This window comes from Leucopleurus acutus (assembly GCF_964270905.1).
Source record: "Leucopleurus acutus genome assembly, chromosome: 13".
NCBI classification, from domain to species: Eukaryota; Metazoa; Chordata; class Mammalia; order Artiodactyla; family Delphinidae; genus Leucopleurus; species Leucopleurus acutus.
Genome location: NC_139155.1, coordinates 10,903,842 through 10,929,838, shown reverse-complemented (window position 1 = coordinate 10,929,838; position 25,997 = coordinate 10,903,842). Strand labels below are relative to the sequence as shown.

Genomic DNA, 25,997 nt, shown 5'->3' with positions numbered 1-25,997 from the left:
CTAGAAAGAATTAACGATAATATCCATTTGTCTTTCTTGCACGACTTGGTGAACTGTAGTAATTTTGCTGGGGACACTGTAAAAAAAAGGCAGGCTTGGGAACAAATCTGGTGTGACCATAGGACACCCGAGTAAGTATTTCATCTAATTAGTTGGACCTATAGCTTAAAATACAAGAGAAAGAACTGGCATAAAGATCTAGAAGTCACTTGAATATGAACTGTATTTAAGACATATTTGTGGAGGATAGCAGGAAGAGTGAGTCTGAAACAAATGAAAAGTATAGGACACAAGAGAGAAAGGAAGATGAAGAGAAACCAGGGATCACACTGTGGGATCACAGAAATTTAGTCAAAAGAATACTTTTACATGGAGACAATGTAAATGTCTTTACATTAGACAGTGTATTGGTATGAAAGAATCTAAAAATCACTGCTATTACACTTTACTTCTGGAAAAGAGATTTGGTATAAGTCAAGATAATGGGAATCATTAATTTGAAAAATAACTATTTACACCAAACAGAAAAGACAAATTGCCCTAATGTCAGCTCATTTATTATATTCACATTTTGCAAACCAATGAAAAATTTTCTCCTTCCTCTCCTCCCCATTCTGGCCATTTACACACTAAGAAGAGAAATAAAACTTCTGTTTACCCACATAGGTCATTAAGGAAATGTCTGATTTCCTCCAGAATACAGTGCAGCTATTCTGGTATTTTGATTTTTTATAATGAATGTTATTATCTACCCAAAGCAGATAGATATAGGAGACCTTTTAACTTGTCATCTTGTCCAGCTGTTTGAGCCTGTGGGAAATGGGATGGGAGTGATTTTCATAGTATGAGAAAACATATAAAATATATCCCTTTTGATTTTTAATTCATTACATGTGAAAATCACAATATTCTGTATATATTGTGTCAAATAAACATTAAAATTAATTTCATCAGTTTCTCTTTGACATACTAAAAACTTTAATTGTGATAAGAGCACTTGACATGAGATCGACCCTCTTAACACATTTTTAAGTATCGCTAACTATAGAGACAATGTCGCATGCAGATTTCTAGAGCTTATTCACCCAGCTTAATGGAAACCTTATGCCTGTTGGATAGCAACCTCTCCTCTTTTAAAAATATTTTTAAATGTGCCTTTAAGAAAATTTAAAATTCTGTCATATTTATTTGTCAGTATTTTACTAGATAATCTTATCTTCTCAAATAAATTTTCTTCTTTCCAGTAACTCTGTTTTGTATGTATTTTATATATTATTGTGTGGACCTAAGCTTCAGAACACTATGCATTGATAGTGTGGAAAGCAGGAATTCCTTTCTCATTACTGTTTTAAATTATGCTACCAGGTGTGTTTCAGTATTAAGTGAGATTTTGACTATTGATTTGAGTACACTATTTCATTCTTACTATTTATATTATGTCTGCATTTTGACTCATTTTATTTGTAATCCAAAATTTAAGTTTTTCTCAAAGGACTTCTTAGCATCAAATGAAAAGTTTACACATATTTTTACATTATGTGTATACTATATCACTATATCTAAGGAAAATATTAATAGGTTTTAAAATATTGTTTTGTTATTCTCCTAAAAATACTGAATATGTTTTCTCTTATGGATTGGGCTTTTGGTGACATATTTAAGAACTCTTTGCCTAGCCATAGAAGAGAATTTCTTCTCCTCTGCTTCTAAAAGTTTTGTTGCTTTAGGTTGACATTTAAATATATGATACATTTTGAAATAATCTTTGTATAAGGTGTGAGGTTAAGGTAGAGTTTTCCATTTCCTCCCTATGAATACCCATTTGCAACAGTAAAATTTGTTGAAAAGACTTGAGAATTTAAATGTATTTGTGTATCTTCTCCCCAATACTGCTCATATCATCCAGATTTTCAAATTATTAGAACACACAAATATCATATTATAAAACAGAGATTTAATTTTTACTCCTGTTTATCTAATTATTCTTTCTTTTTCTTGATTTGCATTCTCAAAGGTATCATTTCATTGTCTTTCAAACAATAGTTTTGAAATAAAATAATTTGGTAAACAAATATTAACTTAAAGAAAGAAAAATGATAAATGCAATTTATTGAATTATTACTCCAGAGATTTAAAAAAAAGCTTAATGTTTCAAACCAATCAAAATAAATCAAGAATCTGACCAAAAAAACTCCAAAAAAAAAAACCCAACATCAATAATATGTTTATATTGGTTTTTGTAACTTTCAATTTTTATTTTATAAGTAATGGTTTCCTTTAAGCATTGAATGAGAGACATTAACCTGCTTCCACCCTCATCTGCATATACAGTGACAGACAGTGTTGTTTCTATGCACTATCCAGTGTACACAGACGACTCATAGCTCATCAGAATCTCTTTAGAAGGGTATGGGCCCCATGTAAAGAACTTGTAATGTATGACACGACTCTTAAATGTTTGCTGCTGTTAGTATTTACAAAATTACTTTGAATAAAGTTCAATTCTACCAATTTTCTCATTTAATAGTATTTTTTAAGTATTTTATCTTTACTAACCCTTTTGTAGAGCAAAAGTTGTATCATTCTTTTTCATATGAGGAGACCAGTATTCAGCATGGTTAGATTATCACTGAATTCAGTTAGTGTGGATGAGTTTAGTCAAGTTCTCTTGCTATTACGCCAGGCAATCTTTCTATTATTGCTGCTTAACTGTCGTTATTGATGTTTCATTCCCACAGTAGGGGAAACATATTTGAATTACATAACTGATTTTTAGACAATAAAAAATACCAATCAGTCCATACCATGCCCCAAATTAACACTAGAAAACAAACGTTCATTGCAATCCTCTCTAAAGGACCACTCTGTCTCTCAAAAACATGAAACAAAACAAGACACAACAAATAAAAAACAAAGGACAACAGGTAGAGAATAAAGGGAAGAAAAATTATTTTGCTATCCTTTTCATTTTTTCTCAAATGCTAAGAGAAGCAAATCCATCAAACTTACACAAATACACACAGTTATCATTGGAAAGCTGTGTACATGTATTGCTTAAGACTAAATTAAAAGTGTAGTAGAGGGCTTCCCTGGTGGTGCAGTGGTTGGGAGTCCGCCGGCCGGTGCGGGGAACGTGGGTTCGTGCCCCGGTCCGGGAGGATCCCACATGCCGCGGAGCGGCTGGGCCCGTGGGCCATGGCCTCTGGGCCTGCGTGTCCGGAGCCTGTGCTCCGCAACAGGAGAGGCCGCAGCGGTGGGAGGCCCGCGTACCGAAAAAAAAAAAAGTGTAGTAGACAATGCCACTCAAAAAAGAGAAAAAAAACTTAGAGAAGCCTGAGTTAATAAGTACTTCTTTTTTTGACTCTGTGGTCACTTTGATGCCAAGAATGATAATTAGCTGGAAAGAAAATGGCTTGTTGTTTAGTTTTCTGACGTTCTAGCACAGTTAAGCAATCTTCAGTATCTCAAAATAAATTCATTAACAAATTACCAATGTTTGTAAAACAATCAAATCCCGATTTGAGATAATCAAGAAAATATTGTATATATAATAGAACATGGTTTTAAGATATAGATATATTTGTTGAAATTTGTTTGGAAAATTTTTAATAATTTTAAAATGCGATACTTTTGCCCTTCCTACTTATTCATAGATCTGCACTATAAAAAGCGAACCAGCAAAGCTCATGGAAAATCTCATGAATTCTTATACACATAGTCACATTATAAGCTTTAAAAAACAAGTTTCACAATTCAAAGCATTTTTCCCTAATTGTTTTTGAACCCAAGTTTTAAAAATTTGATAATCTTGATGTCAAAATAAAGATAAGGGAAAATGTTGCTTTTACAGGATGACACTGATTGTTCTGGAATCTAATTATTTCAAACTGTGCTACTTCAAGACTCATTAGTCTGGTTGTTCTAATAATCTAGGAGCTAATTAGAAAGAATGCTTTTCTTTTATTGGTTTTAAGGTGATTTATTAGGTAATTGGTATTTCAAAACATCTTTCATTTTGTTTGTTTTTCCTAAATTAAGTAAAATTATCTATATGCTTAAATTATATTTTATACTCATTTTTATATACTCACTTGGTATTTCTATAGTCATAAGTAATTTACAAATATGTTTTCTATAAATCAATTTATTAAAAATGTTCACTTCCTATGAATATTAGTAGTAGATTCTATTATAAAAGACTATACAGTAAAATGTGGTTTTGATAAAAATGAAAAATAGATTAATTTATAGTAATACATATTATAGAAAATGATTTGGATAAACTTCAATAGGACCACTATATTCTAGAGAAAACATTCATATTGACAAATCATTAACATGTCATCTGTAATGGATACAAAGTACCCGGATATTTATTTATTGACAAATTTATTCATAGTATTTCCAAAAGACAGTTACTACATCAGTATCAAGGAACCAGCTTTTAATAAGATGATTTCTTATCAATCAGCATGCCCTCTTATATGTTAATAACAGAAGCACTTTTTTTTCAGTTTTTGCAAATAATTATTTTCCCTCTATCTTTTACCTTTATTTTTAATTAAAATTTATTGATATACCAAAAATGTATAGGATTTGTGAATATATTTACTTGTAATGGAAAACATTTACTAAATTTGACACTGTTTTCAATCATTTTATTTTTTAAATAGAATTTGCTTCTTCATCCTTTGTCTTTTAAGTTTCTGAGAGTGTGTGATATGTAAAATTGATTTTTTATCTTTTGGGTATCATCACCTTATAATATTTTTCATATTAATTCTATTACATTTAAGAATAGAGAGTCTTGTACTAGTCCTAGGATTCAAGTCTCTATTAGACATTTAGATGAAGTATTTTGGTCAGAAAGCCCACGTTATTTGCCATAGCTGTATACGTATATATTGTACACACATTTATGGCAGAACTATCCTAACTAGTGCTGAAATATAAGTGGGATTATCTTTTGCAATTTGAGAAAAAATTATTTACCTCTAAATATTTATAAGTGTTCTAATTAAAGAGGACCTCTGAAAATTATCATACCTATCTTTCTCTAAAATATATTAATTGTACATAACTGAAGAAAATAAAGAAACTTGCAAAGAAATAACAAAATGAGATGGAGTTTTCCTTACAGTGGTCTTCAATACTATTAAAAATATGAGAGAGAGAGAAGAAGAGAGCTAAGATAGTAGGGTAAGAGAAAGAGAGAGCAGGGTTTTCCTTGGTTTACATGGACAGATATCCCAATTTTATTTAGATATTGCATCTACATTTTCTATAATTCTCCACTAAAAATATCACAGAATCTTGGAAAAATAACTGATTTGAGATCTTGAACAGGAAATATAAAATGATCCTATGTATCAGTCTATTTCCAATTGAGAGAGACAGTAATTTAAATGAAGGAAGTTTAATATAAAGAATTATTAAGCTATAATAGGGGAGTAACTATAAAGATGTAATGAGAACTCCAAAGGGTACTCTGGGGTTCAGTGAGATCATCTAAGGACAGACAAATGTGGAAGGGAGACAAGCTTCAGATGTCCTTGGAGGAGGTGTGGTTGCGGCATCTTGCACGCAGGGCAAAGGAATTTACTGGGCTAGAACCAGTCCACATTCTCCAGGCAAACATGGATAATCCTCCAGGGTACAAGTGGGCTGGTGGTTGGAAATGTAGAGGGAATTGGGAGACCACTGCAGGTGCAAGGCCTGGAGCACACAGTGACGACACTGGCAGGGCTGTAAGACCTCCTCTGGCCTGGGCTGGAGTCCTACGGTTGCCAAGGGAATGTACATTTGGGACTTTGGGAACTGTGCTTGTGGTTAGGCAAAGCAATACATGTATTTCCACACATCCAGTTAGCTGGTTAACCGTTCAGCATGAGAAAGGGAAAAGCAAAAATGCTACACACATAGAACGAGGAAGAGGAGTCCTTTTCCTCCTGCAATGTGCATTCAGTGCCCTTTATTGACAAGACTCAACCTTGCACTCACAATAAAAAATGCTCTAATGGGCCAATCCATTATCATAGTTTCACAGTGCCAGTTCTTTTTAAGCAGGTAGTGAAGGATGAATGTGCAGCTAGGAAGCAATAAATTGGTAAGTGGCAGAGCCTAGAACATACTGCTGTACCAAAAACGATGAAAGCAATCAAAGACTAATAGGTCGTGTCTAAAGTACACAGAAACGGATACAAATTCTGAAGATATATTTTTCTTAACATTGCCCATTTATAAATCTGTGATGTAGATTGGTTACATTCTTTTCTTTTGTTTTTACTTGAGTGTATGTATGTGTACCCATGCAAACGCACATGTATTTATTTTTTAAACTAGCATGGCTCTGGGTTTTTTGAACATCAAAGAGGACTTTTCTTTGTGTGTGTGGTGTGGGGAAGGAGAGTGTGTGGGAGAAAAAAGAGTGAACTTCACTTTGGGATTCTTAGTATAAACAAATTCACACCAAGTCTATTGTCCTTGGCACAAAGTATCCCCTCAGATTTTACTATTAAGAAGTTTTATGTTTCTTACTCCAATATTTTCTAAATTACATATTCTCTATATTTTATTCTTAGCAATTAACTTTGGGGAACCTCAGGCTGAGAGGTGTATTGCAAAAGGTTCTTCTTTCTCATTACATTCCCTTTCTCATCTCATCAAAAGGTGAGATTCTTTCCTCTCTGCTTTCACCACCCAACTTTCCTGTTTGCCATCTGGGGAAGTATATGCTGTTTCTTCATCTTCTCTCTGCTTAAGCCAGAATTTACACTATGTGACATGTATAGTTCTCATTTTATGTTTTGATGGTGCAGCCACTTCCTTATTTTATTGATTATTTATTCTTTATTTTTAATAAAAAAAATTCCCTCTGAAAAATTTTAAACAGAATGCTCTTAACAATATTTCACTTATCAGCACCATTTGGTTTCGTTGTCAAGATTATGATAAACAAGTAACTTTTACTACCCTTTGTAATATTTTTATGAAACTTATTTATATAGATATAAAACTTAAACTAATTATGGTTTCTACATAAAAACCATTCAGTTACACAAGATATGCTTTACTATCTTTTAAAGCAAATATTTTCTGAGAGCTTAATCCATTAAGTTTAAACGTTCACACATTACTATCAAACTTTTAGGAATGAGTAAGAAATTAACAGCACTTTTGAAAGTTTGTATTGGTACCCTGGGAGGTATGTATTAATATTTGGTGCTTTGTTTTAGTTGTACTTGAAGGAAGCCTACCCAGTAAATTTCAGACCAGATATATGAGTGTAAGTTAGTCTGATTCCACATGTAACATCTAAGAAAACATGGGGGAAACCGTGACAATCCAGGAGCCATGATAGCCCTAATGCCCATATTATTTTTTCTTTTTCCATGTTATTAAAATAAGGTCATTGCCATGTACTAGGAAGAAAGTACGTATGGTAACGTTGCACATATTGGCAGAACTCAAATTGTCCGTCCGTTGAACTGATTTCAATTCATAAATCATAGTGTATGTAGCAGTGCCAGTGGGAATTTTTGGAGTCCATTTGAATTTGAGTGGAAGAACATTACAGGTACCCATGCTATGTACCATTCTTTCAGGTACATATAGACCTGGGAAAAACTCCTAGGTTTGATAGTGACATCTATGAGCCCTCTAAGAACTATTTGATGATTTCTGGCCTTCCTCCTTAAAGGAAACTGATTGTAATATAGGGCTGATCAATGTGACTTATTCTGAATTTGAGCAGTACACATTCCGGGAAGGAGGTGAGGATCAGCTGTATTGACCTTATTTTAATTTTTGTCCTTAAACTTGTAAATGTAATTACTTATGAGTACAGAAAGAGAAAAACCTTTTTCCTATTTCTCTTTGGATTGAGCAAGTAATCTAAGGATAGCTAGTCTTTATGATTAGAAGGGCATAGTTAAATGAGCATCATTCTTGGAGATTGATACAAATGATAATTCCTGCTTAACCACTTATAAGCTATATGATGTTGAAAAAGTTACCTAATTTTTTGAAGCATAATATACACATCTCTAAAATTATAAAAATATAGAATTTCATAGATTTTCAATGCTGGTTTACATGTAAACTCTTAACAAGTCACAAGAGAACTCTATGCCACTGCATCCAATGGACATTTTTCTTCCACAGCAGAGTTTAACTCTCAGTATAGTTTTAGAGTTCATTGAACCAAAAATTAGTATTTGTGTTACTTTTTGAGCAGTTTTACTTATTTCTAAACATTGGTATTTCATTTTTTTAATTCTTAGAAGTGTCCAAATAATAAAGAAATATCAATTTATCTTTAAATAAATAAATTAACCCTATCTTCAATTACTGAATGGTCACACTGGATACTTTTATAGATCTAGGATACATTATAAGAACTTAGTGATATGATTCTTTTTATGCCTATTTCATCATCCTACAAATTTCACCATTACTCATAAAGTTTTCCCAATGCGCTTTTTAAAACTTATATAAAACTTGTATGATGAATGGCCTAGAAGGTTGATGCAACAATAAAATAAATTTTCCCATTGCATCATTCCCTTCTTTGTAAATGTATTGCTCAAAGTATTGCATCATCTTTCAAAAAAGATATAAAAGCAATGATACACTAACTTTTTAGTCTGATATTGTTCTTCATTAAACACAGTAGAAAATTCAAATTTAAAATTTTACATCCATAATGACAAAGAAAATAAAATTGCCAAAGGAAGATATTTCACAGTTCTTAGGTGAATTAGAAGATGAATACCAAAAGCAGAAGCCAGCACTATAGACTCAAGAAGATGGTGAAACTTATCATGTAAGCAAAACTTTAGACTGTGAGTCCTCAGATGAAGATAGAACACATGAATATTTTCAAAATCAAGAATCAATGAGTGAACAATATGATTCTAAGGATAAAGAGAAAATATAGTAATCATCCTTTTAGTCATTCAATAGGAAGGACTTCCTTACAGAATATTTTTTAATGAGAATCTGGGCTGTTCTGTTTTGCTAAAATTAAATGTGACAGTGTTTTTTCATCTATTATAAAATTTTTGCAGCAAAATCTATTTGATTTATCCTGAAAATTGGTGAAGACAGAATGTATCCAAATGTAACTGGAAGGAAAAGGATGCAATAGAATATTTCTTTTTAAGTAGATTGATTATGCTATTTGCTTTTTATAAATCTAAAGATTAAATGCTCTGCAATCATGGAACAAAGAAGATAGCCATTCTCCAGCAAAAATATGAGCTGTAAAAGATTTTTTAAAACTTCTCGAAGTATTATATATTGACAAATACGTATTTGCCATGTTTGCATTTTATTAACATTTGATCAGGAGAGCCATAACATTCCCCTCAGCTTGACTCAGTTTCAGACAAATTTCTTCCTGACTAGAGACTCCTGATGTACATTTTCTTAGAACAATTACACTAGAAAACTTCTAATCACAAAATCTTTCTCTGCCCCTTTGGAATAGAGATAAATCTTCTCCCAGCCTTTTCTCACTTTATAATGCCAGATGGTCTTTCTCAAGGACCTGGAAACCATTCCTCTGAAATGTAATCATCAAGAAAGACAGGGCCCCTATCTCCCGGTCTCTATGGGAGATCAGGAGCCTAACTTCTGCAAGAGTCAATCAGCAAACGTAGATGGTCTAATCACATTGACCAACCTCTCTGCTGACGTGCCCTCCAGGACGTTTTCACTAGCTCACACCAGTGTTTAAAAACTCTCCTGCTTTTGGTTTCAATAGATTTAAGTTCTCTCTCCCCTACTGCAATAGTCTCAACCTTTTGTAATAATCTTGAATAGCATCTTCCTTGGGATCCTTAACAAGCGTCCGGTGCAATTTTGGTTTGCCACATTTTAATAAAGTTGTTTGGCACTGTCTCTTTATATAGCTGTGAATTGTTTATAAAATACATTTTTTTAAGTAAATGACCAAATGGTGAACTGTGAGAGCTGTTTTTTCCCCTGAAATAGTGGGAATGGAGGCTATTGATACTTCTTCCTTCAAAAACTATCACCTCTATGCATGTCCACATCAAAAATCTTTTTGTTTCCTTTTTACCTCACTGGTCACACCTACTTAGTATCTTTTGCAGGCTTCTCTTCCTTTAGCAAATCCTTAAATATTGCTGTTCCCAAAGGCTCTACCCTATGTTCTTTCATATTCTCACTTTATATTTTCTTCCTGGGTGACATCATATACTTTCTTACCTACAAATACTCTAGTAAGTCCCAAATTGTTGAATTCGAATGGACTTTTTCTTTTCTGCTTTTACCTGACCTGTAAGCAGTAAATAAAAAAGGTAATAACTCCCTCCCCCTTGGAACACTTTCTTTATTTGGTTTGTAGGCTCCCACACTCTCCTGGTTTGCTCCTTACAACTCCCAGTACTTACTACGGAGTATCTGGGTCTCAGTCTTTAGACTTAGTCTTTTCTCTGTCTACTCTCTCTCCTTAAGGGATCTTAACACACTAAAAGTTTTAAATATCACATATAGGTTAATAAATTCAAATGTATATCTACAGAGAATTGTAGAGAAAAATACCCTATCATTGTTTCAAGAAACATAGTCTTCATGCTCTGTTCATATATTCAGCTAATTATTATTATCAAGAATATCAAAATAAACTCGCTCATTTATCACAAATATCTTATAATCTAGAAAACATGCAAAACTAGAGACAACTTGTTTGACAAATGTATAAGATCTATTCAAACTAGGTATAGATAGGGAGCAAAAACATGACGGTGAAATGCATGGATTCTGATGCCAGCACTTGGGATAAAATATCTCTCTGTTTTTTCTTAGGAAGTAACTTTTCTGGGCCTCAGTTTCTTCACCTGGAAAATGAGGCATGTAATATATTTTCCTCATATATTTCTTGAGAATTAAATGGGTTAATGCTATAGTGTTTGCTAGAATCATGTGTGGGACATTGTCAACATTATTTATTTGTTTAAAATTGGTTAGATTACTTATGGTAAATTTGAGTTCAGTTTGCAATATAGTTAAAATTTAAACAGAATTAGATAAAGACATTTCAGAAAGGAGAGTTGATATGAACAAAACTACAAATTAGAAAGTGTTATCTATGTTTCAAAAAACAAGCAGTTCAGAGTATGAACAAGACTTTTTTTTTAAATCAAAGTAGATAAAATTGTGACCAAATCAAAGACAGTGATAAATATGAGGCCAGGGAGTTTTGCACTTTTATGTGCTAGTTTTGGAAAAACCACTGAAGTTTTTTTTAACACTGAAGTCAGAAAACTGTGCTGTAGGAAATTTCTTCTGCTCTGCCTTCTGCTATTATTTCCTCTGTACCTAATGTCCAAAGATTCTTATGATCATGCTTTCACTGTCACTGAGCAATGAGTAGAAAAAACAAACACTCATTTCTCAAAAAAGGTGATTATTCTGCTATATTATAAATGTACTGACTTCTGAGTTCTTGCCTAAGAGTCAGGGTCGGTGAAAAGGTCCACTGAGTCAGTAAATATATGAATGGAGTGAAAAGAATGAAAGGTCCACTGAGTCAGTAAATACATGAATGGATTCTAATGCAATAGTGAAGGGAGCTAGCTCCTACTAGGAATGTACATCTCCATCTTGCCACATGATGCAAAAGTTGCAAAAGGTTATTATAAACATTTTAAATTATGATTGTTATTATAAATGACAATTGAGGAGTTAGGATAAAAGTTCCAGTGTAGTCATTGGACATAGGTAGCATTATTCTAGAAGCATTTATCACCATGAGCTAGAGCTCTGGTCTAAGTCTTTTACTGTGTAAATCATGTTGCATTCCCAAATCTTCTGCCCAACTCAGCCTGGTCAAGACCACTGAACATGCAATTTTGTTGGGTAAGTGGACTTACCACCAAGGACATTTACAGAAAGAAATGTATAGCGTATGAAGTAAATTAAGTCTATTTTTTTTTAAGTTTGAGTCTACATTGTCCCATCAATGGGGTACTCTGAATATATTCATATTTACGTAAAGTTTGTAAAACAACAAACCACACTAGTTTTATACTTTAAATTTGACATATATAACTATAAAATATAGTACTACTTATAATAATTGTAAAAATATAATTTACCTGACATATGTAAATATGTATAGGTTAGAAAATTGTAAGATAAATTGATTATTCCCCAAATTATGTGACTTTTAAGGAAACTGAGTTACTACATTTAAAGTATCATTTATTAGATTTACATGAATTATTTACGTGATTTTTTACAAAGTTGCCTATTTGTTGATGTGTCCAGGTAACCAGGTATGTTTGAAATGCTTGAGAAACTTAGATATATCAAATTTTTAAGCATAGATCTATTTGTAACAGCAAGTTTAAAGAGATGTCTAAGCCCAGTGTCTATAGAAGCGATGGGTCCCAGTTCACTTGCATTCTGTTTTTGAATCTTTCTATCCTATGTTGTATGTTCACAGGTTTCTAAATCAGTTTGCTTTTGGATCTAGAGGACAGTGTGCTGCATTGTGGAGAGTCTCTGAAAGTTTTATGCTAACCTTTCACTTTATCAAAAACCCTGGGTACAAATCCATTTAAAATAGATATTTTAAGTTTAAATTCATTTGTATATTTATAATCATTTTTTATTATTTTTAAAAATATTTAGGAAATACTTATAGGCAAGATTTGAAAATTCTTTCCAGAATAAAACGTATTCTAGCATAAACTTAGCTGAATAAATTTCACAAGACATTTTAAGATCCATGTAAAATCCAAATTGTCTTCAGCTAGCTTTATTGATAAATTCAAGCCTACTTAGAATAATTGATTTTATAGTATATATACTTATTCGGTATTTTGAAAACTAGTTTATAAGTTTTTAAAATGTTTTATGACATTTAATAGGATACCTAAAAAAATGTAAAGTTATTGTGTACTGGAACTGAGACACTCAAAGAAGAATCTAATTTAAACTCTACATTTTACAAATGAAAAAAGGTAAGCTCCACATGAGAAAATGTGTGAAAAAAATTGTGAAGTAATGATAATTTATTTCAAAATGAGTATGCTTTCATAAGTCTTTACATACTTAGTAATTCATTTGAAATTGAGTTTCATTTGTGTTGATGTCTGATATATTTTATATATCATTTTATCTTTATCTTCATGATGAATGGAAAAATAAAAGTTAATTAAAATTATTTATTCTATGGAATCACAAAAAATAATTTTTCTTTATTGAACTGACAAAGTACAAAGGATTTACTCTTGAATCCTGACTGTTAGCAGATTTTTCAAACATTTGAGGAATTTGGAAGTAGAAAATGTGAAGTTTACATATTTTTTTAAAAGAAAGAAATTTAAATTATACAGAATTTACAGCATTAAAGCATGAAATTAATATAGCTAAATAACGCTTATTTTTATCATTTCAAAGTGGGAGGAATACATAGCAAAAGTTATTCTATATAATACAAGGCAATGTTTCGACGTCGGCAATTTATTATGGATTCTTACCTGACCAGAGACTGCATTTTCACAAACGTAAGTCTCATAGTATTCGGAGAACTCAGGAGCATGATCATTGATATCGAGAACTTGCACATACACAGGGACTGCAGAACTCTGTTCTATACTGTCTGCAGATTGAATAAACGGAATGAAAATAAAGAATGCTAATGCTGTGTTTAGGGGAAAAATGGTCATGAAAACTGCATTAGAGCCTACGTGGTACATTTTTATTTTACTTGAATAAAAGCTGAGGACAGGATAGGTATATAATTCATCTATTTATCAACAATACAGCCTAGAAAAAATGTTCTCGACACATTCAGCTCAACCAGTGTTAATCCAGTGCCTTGTATCTGCCATGGACTGTAGGAGCTGTTGAGGAAAAGTAGTAAAAGTAAAGGAGATAGTCAGGTACATGAGCACCCTCCACTCTAGTTGTGATGATCTAAATTGTCTTCAGACATGGTCAAATGTACTAGGAGGCAAAAGTGCCTGCAGTTGCGATGTGTTGCTCTATCATAACTCTCACAAAGGCGCTTGCTCACCAGAAATGAGGAGAATGATGATTTAGTCCTTGTGTTAAATATGAAACACAGAGCCAGTGATGGTGGAAGGATTAAAAATAGTGGGATGTTAGCCCTTTCTAGAACCTAATCTGGCAATGGATAGTAAAAGTTAAACTACACGTATCTTTGACCCAGTCATTAGTTTGGGAAACCTATGCTGCAGTCCAAGGCACCAATATATAAGAGTATGTAATCCAATTTATTTATTCCAGAATTGTTTGCATCCCAACCAAACAACTGGAAGTAACCCAAAAGGGATTGGGGAAATAAATTACCACCAAACTATGAAATTGTGTATGCTTATTAAAAATGAATGCATCAATGTAACACATGTGGTAATATCATGAACTTCAAAAATGTATTTTAATCTTGGTTCTCAATTGGAGAAAAATGCTTACCACTGTTTGTCTCAGTTGGTTTTCTGTAAAATGGAAATGATACTAGTAACAAGCTTATAGAGCTGTTATAAAGATTAAATGAATTAATACATATGAAACATTTAGAAGATCACTTATATAAATAAGCAATAAACACTAAATACTATTATTTTATTTATCTACTAACTAGAAGTGATATACATGATGTTTTGTGAAGTGCTAAAAAACAATTTGCAGCATAAGGTATTGTATATTTGTATATCATTATTTTAAATCTTTCTTTTTTATTTTAAAAAGCCATGGGAAGGTACATACATTGAAGAGTGGGGAGAGGGAGTTTCTTTTGTTGGTCTCAGTGTTTTTATTTATAATCTTACATGCTCTTTCTTTTAAAATCACAAAGCATTATATTTGCAATTGTAATTCATAAGGGCAAATACAAACTTAAAAAAAAAAGAGGCTTAACTCTACCTGTTGAAAATTAGGGAAAAGTCTTTCCTTCCTTCCTCTTAGAGAAGAGGACACAGTATTTATGTCTAACAATACAAATAACACATTTTAAAGACTCTGCTTTTTAATAACTTAAATTGTAGTACTTCTAATTTAACAGAAGTTAATGATATAGTCTTACAAAAAAATTCCCCTTATATATAAAATAAGATTACAGTGGCTAATTATTTACATAAATTCATTAAAACATGCTCTTTCAATAGTTGAAGGCTACTTTACATAGAAACACATTTTTCAAAGATGTCCAGTCCTCCTTTGAACTGATTTGAATTCTTTTCTCAGTAGTCTTGTAAGTAATGGTATAAATAATTTGTTCTCAGAAATATGCAATGAATAAAAGTTTCTTGCTTTTAGACAAACATCTTTGTGTTTTCTGACACCAAAAGCCTTGGCATTTCTTCTGTGCAGCAGGCATTTACTCCCCTGCAACATTTGCTCCCCATCATTTATCGTTTAGTTAAACAGAAAATTCAGAACCCAGACCCAGTCCTTCTGCAGTTTCCAAAGAGCTATTCAATGTATGACAAAAAGTATGCAAGAGATGCTTTGTACTCCACAGTCTCATCAGCCTACTGCTCAATAAGGTGAGTAGTAAGATATATGTTCAAAGACTTTCAAAGAACAAGCCAAGAAAGTAAACACGATTAATAAAATTCTATGCAAAATCAGTTTTGAAAGGATGCAATCTAAAACATTGAAAACTCACAAATTGAATCCTTTACTGTACTATATTAAAACCATTGACTAAGTAATAGGGAAGATTTTGATAATCGTTTCCATTGTGTTCTATCTATTCTTTTGAGCCTGAATGAATATGGTTGATCTAATTCTGATTAAGAATTCTGAAGACACAATCTAAGTGTTAAACTGGGATGATTTTATCTATGTTTTGCAACCTGAAAATGGAATCATCTGCTTCTCTGTGAAAAAAAACTGGTCACTACTGATTATTAAAGATGTGACTATCAGCACTGCTGACACAATGAGTTTAATTTGAACACATTTTACTAGGCAATATTTTATATGTCCAGTTTGAAAAAACTTACAAAATTTATATTCAATTTTTAAAAATTGATTTAAAAATGCACTCATGAAAAATATGGTAAGAACATATAATTATATAATTAAAAGTTCTTAGAATTTCAAGGGATTTTTTGTTTATTTCTTGTGTTTTTCTGAATTTTCCATGATTTATTTCTTGCATTAAACATTATTTATTGCCATAATAAAAATGAAGATATTTAGTGGTAAGTATATAAATAAGATGTAGTAAGAATGTGCAGACATTTTGAATTTAAAATAATAAATTAAATACACATGTATGAATTGACATATAAAATACCATTTAATTCTAATTTCAGCAACACTTTAGCTTTTGTCTCTATGTTTAGAGATTACTGAATGGTTTAAAAAATATGGGGAACCAATATATGGTTCCCAAATGAGTACTTACATTTTTCTGTGGCTGTAACACTTAGGTTATACCAAGCACTAATCTCTCGATCAAGAGGGTTAGTTGTGAAGACTGTACCATTGTCATCAATACTGAACACTTTGCTTCTGGTAATAGAATACCTGCACACACAAAAATAATTCCTTAATTTAATTATTTTCCCCATATAATACTCTTTAAAGAGTGTATAACACTCTTTTTAAGCAATAAAATATTATCAGGTCCACACTCTACACAGCTAATGCAATGCTGAACAATTTTCAGAAAGGTACATTCTACATTTAAGATTCAACTCAATGGAGACAGAAACAAAAAACACCAAAAACCTAAAACAGTTCTAGATTTCAATTGACACGTGTGAAATCTAGACACATGTCACTCATTCTTATTCCCAGAAGAGAATTTTCATAAGTGAATGACTTGGTTAAAAAGAAATGGCAAATGTCTTTTGCAAAATGAAGAGAAGTACAAATAAACGGGGGTAAAAATTAAAGCTTGTGAACCTATTTTTTCCTTTGAATCAATGTAAAACAAATTCTCAGTTTAGGCTGCTGAGTCTCCTTGTTACACCACATAGTTACTTTCTAAATCTGTGCATCATATTATAGTTAATTGATTGCTGACATATGAGAAATGTTTGTTTTTATTTAAGGAAATAATTAGATAATATCTAATAAAAATAAAGTATGTATTTATTACATATATTTATATACGTATATATGTGTGTGTATACACATATAAACATATCTATATATATACATATATAAATATATATACATATATAAACATATCTCCTAAAAGTGAGGAAGTAAGGATAGTAGGTGTAATGTGCTATTATTAGATCATGCATGGAAAGAAGCCAGATAATAAAATTCTCTCATGCAAAAGCCCAGAAAATAATCTCAAATTCCACAATGAAAGAAGTCTTTGAAGTACTCAGCATGTCTTATCTGCTTGCAAATGATCAATAATTAAAATTAAAGAAGAGTAATAACTAGGGTTCAGTGATGCCTTCTCATTGCATATATATTCCTAAAGATTTTGATAAGACATCAATGAGATTTACCATAATTATGTGGCAAAAGATGAGAATATTTTAATCTTGAATTGACAGTTCTCTAAAAATATCACACTAATTTGTAGGTTGGTGTTGAGGGGAAAATTAAAACAGAAACTACAAAGAATTAAGCTTTAAAAGAATTCAGTTTTAGCTCTACTCATTTTTAAACCTTTATAAGCAATTTGCTTACATATCCACAAGTGGTCACATTTCCTACTTAGATTTGTTGCCAAAACGAAACAGTAGTTTAATATTTTGTAGTAAGGGTACAGAATATCCTGTTTCTATAATACACCATTCCAAATAAAACCAACCAAAAGTTTGAGATTATTTCCTTATAAAAGTTTTTAAAAATTATGACCCTGAGTCATCAGTAACATTTAAAATAATAGTGAATACACACCATTTAAGAAAGGAAAGAAGTGTGTAATACATATTAGAAAGAGCTTGAACTAAAAAGCTTAAAAAATAAAGTTTTAATCTTTGGTTTGCTTCACAGTTCCTTTTTTAAAGACTCTTCATTCCTCTAAAAATGCTGAGTGAATAGCATGTGGCTATGTAATGTTTTCTCATTGCTAAGAGCTCTTGACAGAATGATAGAAACAAAAGATTCTTCCATACATATAAGGATGTCTTTATATCAGGTTCTTAATCTTCGTACACCTCTACTATTCCCACTTCCCAGAAGAAAAACTGAGAAACATAATAGCCAAGCCCATATACAAAGCCTAGAGATTCCCAAGTAGGTGCAACTCCACCAGATCTTTCAAGAATTTTAAAGTACTTTTATAATGCACAGGTGAAAAATGTTTAAAGACAGCCTCTTCCACTTGTGAAAGATGCCATGATACTATACATAGAGAATCCTAAAGATGTCACCAGAAAACTACTAGAGCCAGTCAATGAATTTGGTAAAGTTGCAGGATACAAAATTAATGCACAGAAATCTCTGGCATTCCTATACACTAATGATGAAAAATCTGAGAGAGAAATTAAGGAAACACTCCCATTTACCATTGCAACAAGAAGAATCAAATACCTAGGAATAAACCTACCTAGGGAGACAAAAGACCTGTATGCAGAAAACTATAAGACACTGATGAAAGAAATTAAAGATGATACCAACAGATGGAGAGATATATCATGTTCTTAGATTGGAAGAATCAATATTGTGAAAATGACTATACTACCCAGAGCAATCTACAGATTCAATGCTATCCCTATCAAATTACCAATGGCATTTTTTACAGAACTAGAACAAAAAATCTTAAAATCTGTATGTAGACACAAAAGACCCTGAAAAGCCAAAGCTGTATTGAGGGAAGAAAATGGAGCTGGAGGAATCAGACTCCCTGACTTCAGACTATACTACAAATCTACAGTAATCAAGACAATATGGTACTGGCACAAAAACAGAAATATAGATCAATAGAACAAGATAGAAAGCCAAGAGGTAAACCCACGCACCTATGGTCAACTAATCTATGACAAAGGAGGCAAGGATATACAGTGGAGAAAAGACAGTCTGTTCAGTAAGTGGTGCTGGGAAAACTGGACAGCTACATGTAAAAGAATGAAATTATAACAGTCACTAACACCATACACAAAAATAAACTCAAAATGGATTAGAGACCTAAATGTGAGATCAGGCACTATAAAACTCTTAGAGGAAAACATAGGAAGAACACTCTTTGACATAAATCACAGCAAGATCTTTTTTGATCCACCTCCTAGAGTAATGGAAATAAAAACAAAAATAAACAAATGGGACCTAAAGAAACTTCAAAGCTTTTGCACAGCAAAGGAAACCATAAATAAAACAAAAAGACAACCCTCAGAATTGGAGAAAATATTTGCAAATGAATCAACAGACAAAGGATTAATCTCCAAAATATATAAACAGCTCATGCAGCTCAATATTAAAAAAACAAACAACCCATTCCATAAATGGGCAGAAGACCTAAATAGAAATTTCTCCAAAGAAGACATACAGATGGCCAAGAAGCACAGGAAAAGCTGCTCAACATCATTAATTATTAGAGAAATGCAAATCAAAACTACAATGAGGTATCACCTCACACCAGTTAGAATGGGCATCATCAGAAAATCTACAAACAACAAATGCTGGAGAGGGTGTGGAGAAAAGGGAACCCTCTTGCACTGTTGGTGGGAATGTAAATTGATACAGCCAGTATGGAGAACAGTAAGGAGGTTCCTTAAAAAACTGAAAATAGAATTACCGTATGATCAGCAATCCCACTACTGGGCATATACCCAGAGAAAACCATAATTCAAAAAGACACATGCATCCCAATGTTCATTGCAGCATTATTTACAATAGCCAGGTCATGGAAGCAACCTAAATGCCCATCAACAGACGAATGGATAAAGAATATGTGGTACATATATACAATGGAATATTACTCAGCCATAAAAAGGAATGAAACTGGGTCATTTGTAGAGACGCGGATGGACCTAGAGACTGTCATACAGAGTGAAGTAAGTCAGAAAGAGAAAAACAAATATCGTATATTAACGCATGTATGTGAAACCTAGAAAAATGGTACAGATGAACCAGTTTGTAGGGCAGAAATTGAGACACAGATGTAGAGAACAAACATATGGACACCAAGGAGGGAAAGTGGTGGGCAGGTGGGTGTGGTGGTGTGATGAATTGGGAGATTGGGATTGACATGTATACACTGATGTGTATAAAATTGATGATTAATAAGAACCTGCTGTATAAAAAATAAATTAAATTAAATTAAAAAAACAAAACCAAAAAAACACAACCTCTGTTAATATTTGGGTGTGCTCACTTACTTTTCTCATTTATTTTACATAATATTTTACTTGTAGTAAACATACAACTCTGATGATTTTGTATTTTTATTATTTTTGATTTTGTATTATTTTTAAAGAATCATGCCATGTCTTTATGTTCATAAGCATCATTAGAAATCATTCATTGCCTTATTTACACCACTGAGATTAGATATTTAAATTGTTTCTACAATTTTATTATTATAAAGAATAATATAATGAAAGATTCAATCATGAAAGCATTTTTTAAAATTATGTATTCTTTAGTATTGTCAGAAAAACAAACAGGTTAATATACTCTTTAAAATCTAAACAATTAATTTACTGACTTGTATACACACACACATATATACTTATATTCATTATTAAAGTTCCTGCTAATAAATAGGAACTGTATCTACATATTAGAAGGCAGCATTTTATGATTAGGAATTACAGTGGAAAAGTGGGAGCATCGTCTCTCTCAGAAATTTAAAGAAGCTCTTCTTTGTGTCAGTAGCCCTTCCAAAGAGCAAAGCAGTACCCAGCACCTTAATAAATATATGGAAGTTTGTGTAAGTCCCTGGACTGTAAAGTATGGAAAATGGATGAGCAAGGGAAGGTGGTGGAAGGAAACATGTAAAAGGTTTTGCTTTTATTTTTAACCAGAACTATGATGCAAATACAAAAAAAAAAAACAGAAAGAAAATATACTACCTGAATATAACAGACTAATTTAATAGATGGTAAATATTGTTTAATTGCAACACAGAAATTTATTTCTAATTGATTGGACTTACTTCATTTTTACTCCTTTAGCAGTACCCTATAAAAGCTTAGTTTATTTTTGAATATCATTTTAATTAAACAGTGTTTAGATGAACCACATTGTGATCAGCTTTGTTTCTGCTCTGATTTGGCATAATCAAGGGTTTCTTTTCCCTCACCTTTTTACCCCAATTAATAGAGAGTTGACTGTATCTAATTTTAGTTGGTGATTGCCTCTTTCTTGCATGTTTTCAAGTTCTTATTTCACTGCATCTTAACCAATAGTGAGGCTATTTCAACTTGTTTAAACTGTTGCAAATTTTATAAGTACCTTAGAGAGAAATACAGATCTAGATATATCCTTGTTACATTAATACGAAATTTTATTTTCAAGCTAATCTGTGTTCCCTCATTTACTAATGCAAAGCTGGCCTTCCAGACATACCTGATAGGAGATTTCCTCTGATCCGGATCTGTGGCAGAGACGGTGCCTACAAATGATCCGTACGGGCTTCCTTCAAAGATTTCAAATAAGTAATACGGGAGGAGGAAAACAGGAGGTTCATCAACATCTTCCACCTGGATCTTGATGAAAGTGGTGGAAGCTTCAGTATGGTATTTCCTGAGCTGCTCATCAACTCGGCGGTTTTTAACTTTTGCTCTAATACGATAGTGGTTCTGGTGCTCAAAGTCTACTCTCTGCAAAGAAATGCAGTGTACACAGAAAACTGGTATCAGTGACCCGAGGAATTACTTAAGAAAAAAAAGTTTTCGTTGTTAAATTAAGTCTCAGTTGCTTTCCAGTTAGGTTTTACTATTTATGTTCTTGGATACCTCTGATATTTTCATTAAGTAGTTGTGTAGCAAATCCCTATGTGTATTTTGTTATTTATGTCTATTATAAAATGTTTTGGGTTAATAATTATATTTTTTATCTAGGATTAAAAGTATACTTTTCTGAGTATAAATATGGAGTTGAGAATTAATTTCCTGTTATTTAAGATAATTTCAAAAAGTTTCTCCTGTGTATTAAACTCTTTTAAAAAAACTACTCTACAATATAATTCAAAAGATCTTGGTAACAATTAACTCTCTCATCAATTATATTTGAAATATATAGATATAAAATATAAATAACAGCTTTTTTCTTTATGTTTTCAGAAGTATCTTGCATAAAACTGATAATTAGCTATTTGTATATTATTATTTGTAATTAATACTAAAATGTAGGTAATAATCATATATGTTAATATTCTAAAAAATGAAATATCTTAGAATTTTTTATAAAAGCACATATAATATATCTTTTCTTTTGCTCCCTAAACTAAATCACAGGGTCTTATTTTAATTACGTAACAAAGCAAAAACTAACTGTTTACACAAAATATATATGCATTTCTGATTTGATTTTGCATTATTATGCAAAACAAGTAATTTTAATGCATCTACCTTTTTTAATATAATTATTCCTTCTTGGGTCTCATTATTAGTAATGACATCGAACGTTTTTGAATCATCTTCTATGCTGTAATCCATTTCTGCATTCTCTCCTATGTCATTATCATATGCCATGATTTTTCCAATCGACATCCCAACAGATGCAGATTCAGAGACAGTCAAGCGATATAAACCTTTAAAAACAAAATTCAGGATATTTTGCACAGATAATTAACATAAAAAACTCCTAAATATAACACCCTCCCTTTATTATGGGCTGTCGGGAAAACCATACCCACCCTTTTCACCAATTACTTGTTCTAAATACCTCTCTCTGTTGCTCTCTCTCTCCCTTTATTATTTTGCAATCTGAACGTTTCCCTCATATCTTTTTGAGTATCTATTATTTTCTCTTAAATATATCTTAGGAAGTCCTTTCACCAGTACATATAATTTCCAAATTTCTATTCATATGTATACCTTCTCAATATTCTTAGTTTTATTTTTATTGTATCCTTCCACCATGCCAAATTAAATTTAATTAAAAGAGTTTTTCAATTTCACTCAAGAATTCTCTGATACCTAAAATAACCAATAAATATTGAGTTGGCCAAAAGGTTCGTTTGGGTTTTTCCATAAGATGTTACAAAAAAGCCTGAACGAACTTTTTGGCCAACCCACTATAAGTATGAATTAAAGACGGTAGAGTCCAAAAACAAATAGTTGAGTTCTAAGGGTAACAGTTTGACTTTGAGAATCTGAGCCTGGATTGCATTAATTCCATTCCATTAGTGGAAATGGAAAAGAAAGATATGGAATATTATGCAACCATAACAAAGAATGAAATAATGCCATTTGCAGCAACATGGATGAACCTAGAGATTATCATACTAACTGAAGTAACTCAGAAAGAGAAAGACAAATACCATAAGATATCACTTATATGTGGAATTTAAAATGTGACACAAATGAACTTACCTATGAAACAGAAACAGACTCAGAGACATAGAGAACAGACTTGTGGTTGTCAGGAGGATGGGGGTGGGGGAGGGATGGATTGGGAGTTTGAGGCTAGCTGATGCAAACTATTGTATATAGAATGGATAAACAACAATGTCCTACTGAACAGTACAGGGAACTATATTCAATATCCTCTGATAAACCATAAAGGAAAAGAATATCAAAAAGAATTATATATATATATGTATAACTCAATCACTTTTCTGTACAGTAGAAATTAACACAACATTGTAAATCGACCATATCTCAGTAAAATAAATTTTAAAAAGAGAGAGAAAGATGAAGTCAGATGACCCCATTGTTTTGGTCACAAGAAACTACTGGCAGTTATATTTGAAATACATAGATATAAATATAAATAAGGTTTTTTCTCTTTACTTTTCAGAAGTAACTTGCATAAAACTTACAAAGAACTAGTCATTCATATATCATTTGTAATTTATGCTAAAATGTACAAAATAATCACAGGTGTTAATATCCTAAAGAATAAATCTTTTAGAATTAAAAAAAGGAGCATGTTCAGTGTAATTTTTCTTTAAAGGGATTCTTGACTTCCTTAGTAGCATATAGCAGGTCATTCCACAGACTGCTTTGTGAGATTTTCCTTTTTTAAGTGGGAGAAATGTTACTTTAAAGTTGGTAATATTTTGCTGTTTTCAGGAAGTAATAGTGTAACTGTGCTACTGTGTCTCTTTCATTGTAGGAAAATTAAAAGAACCGTTCATTTGATTGTACAAATTAAAAATTGCCAACAAGTTAATCTGGAGGAAAGAGTGACACTACCCTAAATCTGAAAGCAGATGCTTTAAGCACTTTGCTAAATCAAGACTTAGTTTGTGCTATTTCCCATACTTTCAAAAATTATTTATTAGAATCCTTTTTACTTACTGTCTTTAAATATAGGCTTATTGTCATTAACATCAGAAAGTTTGATTAATACACTTGTTGTTCCCGACAGTGCTCCAGGCAGACCAATCATGTCTTTGGCTTGAATAATCACCCAATACTCATCTTGCAGTTCTCTATCCATTTTAGAAGATATTCTTATGACTCCTTTAAAGACATAATAAACTATAATTATTATTTCATTATTAACCATGGCATCTTCCTAGTTAATTTCTTAAGAATTCAAACATAAAATCATTCTTTTGACACATTTTGAACCACTACAATGTGCTAGATGCTGCCCTGGAGAAAAAAATACAACAATAATCAGTCAATCACCACCTCTGCCTAAAGTTTAGAGTGGCCATCACAATACTAATAGTAGTGGAATCTTAATAAAATACTATGTTAAGATAAACCACAGGGAGAGAAGAAGAATGTCTTATTTTTACCTCAACTTATTTTCTGCTTTCTTCTCTAACATAATATTAGGGCTCTACAATTAACTTTTCCCCTAAACTTAGAAGAAGTTAGTTTATTATGGATACATGTAAAACTATAATACCAAATTTATGCAAAAATATTGTGCACCTGTGATGTTAAGTTTATTTTGAGTCATAATATATGAAGAAGAGCTGATTTTTGACTCACAGTTATTCATAATCCACCGAGATATTCATATACATATTGGACCATGGAAATGTTGTAATAAGTGTCCACTTTCTATAAAATTATTTAGTAAAAAGTTAATCATCACTGAAAACAACCTAGGAAAAATTTAAGGTGGTGAATAGAAGGGTTGTAATCCTAAAGATTTGGGGAACACAAATATAATACAAATATAAGAAAGAGAATGGCTAATCTTCAAATATGTCTGGGGAAAAAGTGTTAATTAAAAAATTGTGATACCTGTAAAAAAATAAAAGAAGGACAAATTGGACCACATTATGATGAGATTTTAATTGTGGACTGAAGTGTTTCACAACTATATTATATGAATCAGTATGGAAACCATGGAATATATGAAACACATGCTCCTAATATCTTCCTGTGTGTGACTCAACAGAGAATTGTGTTTCCTATTAGCAAAGGAGAATAGTATTAGAGTATTAGGTGTAGAGATTAGTCAGCGAGTGAGACGAACACAGAGGCCTTCACTTCCCATGTATGGAGGCTTCAATTAACTTTGCTGACTTTATTTTCAACCTGTCTTCTTACCTTCAGAATGGATAAAGGACATATATTCCTAGATCCTCTTACACACTCGAAAACTTACCACTTCTGTGCTTTGGCTTCCAATTGTCTTGCTGTCTTGCTGTCGGCTCTACTGCTCCTCCATTAATACAATTAATTGCTTTAGCTAATTTGCTCAATTGTTTAGCTAATTTGCTCAGCCCTCCAGTGAGGGCTGGAGGAACAGACAGTGATCAAAATGGTTGTGAAGATCCAGTGTCACCCAGCACACATCTACTACACAGATAGCCCATTTTCTAGTCTCCTCCTCGGTGCTTTTTCACATTGGTGTCTAGTTAGTCTAAGAGCTTAAACACTCTCCTTTCTCAGGAATTTCCTATACATTCTTCCCATAACCTAGAATGCCTTCCATGCTCT

The 25,997-nt window shown here is 32.1% G+C and overlaps 1 protein-coding gene across 1 annotated transcript in view; it reads right to left on the bottom strand.

The window, feature by feature from the left end:
• CDH19 (cadherin 19) overlaps positions 1-25,997 on the bottom strand; it is a gene marked incomplete at both ends in the record, with an annotated part of 49,600 nt that overhangs the window by 11,604 nt on the left and 11,999 nt on the right. The window contains 5 exons of the mRNA XM_082852785.1: positions 13,515-13,636; positions 16,415-16,536; positions 21,490-21,743; positions 22,494-22,675; positions 24,390-24,554. Of these exons, the coding sequence (XP_082708911.1) occupies positions 13,515-13,636; positions 16,415-16,536; positions 21,490-21,743; positions 22,494-22,675; positions 24,390-24,554 (845 nt within the window). The remainder of the gene's footprint in view (positions 1-13,514; positions 13,637-16,414; positions 16,537-21,489; positions 21,744-22,493; positions 22,676-24,389; positions 24,555-25,997) is intronic.